At 32.6% G+C, this 3,864-nt stretch overlaps 1 protein-coding gene across 2 annotated transcripts in view; it reads right to left on the bottom strand.

Moving 5' to 3' along the window:
- Positions 1–238: 238 nt before the first annotated feature.
- The window catches only part of LOC105450696, a 10,951-nt gene continuing 7,325 nt past the window's right edge, over positions 239–3,864 (bottom strand). For both annotated transcript variants that reach the window (XM_011690651.1, XM_011690652.1), the window contains 5 exons: positions 2,613–3,617; positions 1,427–1,607; positions 817–1,220; positions 517–728; positions 239–389 (listed from right to left, as the gene is read on the bottom strand). In XM_011690651.1, coding sequence (XP_011688953.1) covers positions 358–389; positions 517–728; positions 817–1,220; positions 1,427–1,607; positions 2,613–3,617 — 1,834 coding nt within the window. In that variant the 3' untranslated portion in view covers positions 239–357. The remainder of the gene's footprint in view (positions 390–516; positions 729–816; positions 1,221–1,426; positions 1,608–2,612; positions 3,618–3,864) is intronic.

Here is a 3,864-nt window from a genome sequence, read left to right as displayed (position 1 = left end):
ATATATATATATATACATATATGTATATATTTAAATTAAGCATATGATTAATAAAATTAAACAGATTACGGTATTAAACAGATAATACTGGATTAATTAATAAAAACATAATTTCGGATTATTTAACTAACAGGCATACATTTATATATCACACAATATATAGATTAAAAAACTTTATTAATAAAATACAATTCTAGACAAATTTATTAAAAAGATTAAATTATTAATTTTTGCAAACCATTCCACAGAACGCGTTTATTACTTAATATTAAATGTAAACGTATTAAAATAATTTATACCCTTGACCAAATGCATTCACATTAAGAATATTTCACCATAAGAAATAAAATATTTTAGTCACTCATATTTTTTTCTTTCGAAACAGGCATCTGAAAATATACAAAGATTTGTTTTGTGAATATAAATTTACTGAATATTTTATTGCCTGTGTGTATAAAAAAATATAGAAATTAAATTAATGGAGAAATAACTAAAAATTCAATTTGCATTAATTACCTTTCTCCGCGGATGTTTCTATCGGAAGATTCGATAGCTTCAATCGCATCAATACAACATGATTATAAGCGGTTTCTATTTCATGTACAGTATTTTCTAAAAGCTCTTTAAAAAATGTCTCATCTTTTACGATTGACTTATCAGCTATTAAAGACAGTTGTAAATTGTTGCCTCCGTAACTTAACAGAGATAGGCCGAGAGCAATAGGGTTTCTGCAAACGAATTGTGATGCATCTATACATATATTTCTAAAATGCACAACAATTTTATTTATTATACAAAAAAAGATAGATATGATACCTCGTTGGTATCCAGAAGACACAGTTGGTTATATAATTATTCAGAATACGACCTTTTTCCGGTCCGCGCATATTGCTAAACCCCATCGTGCCGTTACCTACTAAATGAGAAGCCTGCATAAACATTTTCACCGGTAATAGCGCAGGTAGATACTTTATGATCCAATAATTATACAAAATGTCTGAACGCTTTCTGAGTTCGTTATTTGCTTTTGTAATATCTTGAAGACGCTTAAAAAACTGAGAATCCAGATTTGGCTCGACGATTGTTTCTCCATTCGCATTGGAGATACAAATTCGCAAGGCAGCAGCCGAAAAGTTGTTATCTAATGTTAAATTTTTGCCAGGTATTGCCATTCTTACTGGGAAAGCAACTGTTAATGCATCAGGAGCTGTTTTCTTAATCTACGATAATATGATTTAAAGAAAAATTATAATAGTAAAACAAGTTTAGATGCAGATCGATGCAATATAAATGTGTAAAAAAATTTTCATCTTCCCATTTTCTAGATATTATTTAATCTATCTAAATGAATGTAGTTCTGAATATATCATATATCTGAATGTAGTTCTTAGACTTATTGTTGCTTGAAAGCTTTATATATACTTACGCTTAAATGATATTTGTGTACACTAGCGGAAAAAGCTGCCAATACGATATCTTCAAATTTGGAACCTGTATGTTTTCTTATCTCGCGAATTTTCATCAAAAGATTCAATGATTTATCATTTGTCACGTTATCCAGCCAGTAAAACATCTTTTCACCCGTTAATGGTGGACCATGCAGAGCGCTGTAAAAACATACACTTATTCATGATGTCTACTTGCATCATGATATTTATTATAACAAAACTTATTTATAACAATACACCGTATACACTACCAGCGGAAATAAAAGCATCATGCCTTATACATCTTCGAAAAATAAGTAAATTCTAAAATTTGAGAAACATTTTTGTCAAAGTTACACTCACCTAAGTCAGTAAACAAGTTTAACATATTGTTTTCTTTCAAGTCTACTTTCCCGCTTCTCTCCCAAAAATAGTAGCCGAATTTTTGGCTTCAAAGGTAGAACAGATTCTTAAGCGTCATCTCGGCATTGAAGCGAAAAGCGTCTCTTTTAACTTTAATTGCTCATAAAAGACGAATGAAATAACACTTGCTAATGCAAAAAAATATTTTCTTTAAAATGCACGATCATCATTTTATCATTTTATTGCACACACGCACGAAATTCTGAACAGTGAAAAATAATCGCATAACAATCAACAAGTACGCAAATTAAAATGAAACATTCACGCTTCGGAAGCTATAAACTGTATTTGTATCAGACTTCTCATTTACAACATGAAACTTTGCAAAGTTTGTAAAAATTTTTAGAAATAGCGGATCTCTATTTGTATTTGTGTAGCTCAATAACAAATTAGTCAGATTTAAAATATTAAAAAAAAAAATTTCAAATTTTAAAATGTTCTTCGAAACATTTTCTAACCATTTTTGTCAAAGTTACACTCACTTGAAATTTATCTATTTTCCGAAGTGCATAAGATGTTGCTTTAATTTCCACTAGTAATATGAAAATGTCAGATATAATAAATACATCTAAACAAAATTTATTTTTCGTGAAATTATAAATTTTAATTTTGACAGTAGAGATTTTAAACATCTTTCCATTCTTTTGTTTTTTATCTCAGGCTTTCAGTTTGATATAAAAATAAATCTATTCATTCATTTATCTCCCATAAGATGGATTAAACATTTTGTTTAATACACAATAAACCAAACACTAAACGTACTTTTCGTCCATACTACAAACAGCTTGTTGAACGATGTATTTCGGAAAAGAAAATAAAGCCATCGTAATCCGTGTGATCTCTTTAATTTTTTCATACAGTTGTGTCAGTACGATAACTTTGTGACTCAACCATGTACGACCGGTTGACATTTTCGCTTGCTGTTTTAACAACTTAAAACTTTCTTCAGTCTCGTCTGACGAGGCGATACTCTTGATCTTCGTTCTTGCCGCTGTCATCTTGAACTCTTCGGAGATCGCTTTGAAGAATAAGCCTACAATGGCCATCCCATCGCCTAGAGAATGATGAAAGCGAATTATCACGGGAATTTTCTGGGTGTCGGTGTTGAAGATCTCTTCGGGACATAAACGACCCTTTTCCTGAAATCTGGATCTCGGGCACCGTCTCCCGACAAGGATCTCCCACCCGGCTCGGTGATCATCGGGCAACGGTTTGTTGCACACGCTTTCCAAGTTCTTCCTGAAGGACTCGCTGGAAATATCCTCGCAGGACCCGTCACAACTGGCGGTCGCACACTCCAGCCATCTGATCCTGTCTTTCAGGTCCACCGTATCGCTTCTCTCCCAAAAATAGTAGCCGTATTTCTGACTTCGAAGGTAAAACATTTTCTCAAGCGTCGTGCCAGCGGCCTTTGAAACAAGCCGTTCATTTATCAGAATCCTGAAAGTCTCCAGGAAGTTCGCGTTTGAATCCTGCGCGGTCTTTTCCAATATCAACAAGACATTGATAATGGATGGAGAAACGACATCTTCAATGGCCCATATGGAATCCGTGCCCTTCAAGAGACCGGCGAACTTGCTCCGCAACTGAATTCTTAACGCGATCTCGACCAAACGACGATAGATGTATAAAAAGATCAGAGCAATCACGATGAGAGGTGCGAGCAGGAAGACGCAAACAGTTCCTAACAATTCCCACAATCTCCGACGCATAATTCCATTTAAAATGATCAAGTTTGATCCTTCCTGTTGCATATCTTGTCTGAGACTTAAAAATTTGGTGATTAATTCTAAATGCATCAATTTTAGTTTCCTTATTATTCCATTTATATTGAAATCCAGACTAATTTCCAAAGTATTTAAGTATTTTTTCTTAAGCTGAATTTAATAAAATTTCATCTAGTAATTGAAATGATCGTCAATTAGACATCAAATGTCGGTACATCAAAAGAAAAATATAATTGAAATAACCATAATTTAATTAAAATTTATAGTGAATTTCGAGGACAACTATA

Source organism: Wasmannia auropunctata, unplaced genomic scaffold (assembly GCF_000956235.1).
Source record: "Wasmannia auropunctata unplaced genomic scaffold, wasmannia.A_1.0 LD336057.1, whole genome shotgun sequence".
Taxonomy (NCBI): domain Eukaryota; kingdom Metazoa; phylum Arthropoda; class Insecta; order Hymenoptera; family Formicidae; genus Wasmannia; species Wasmannia auropunctata.
Note: the sequence above shows the minus strand (reverse complement) of the source record. Positions and strands in the feature narration are given on the sequence as shown.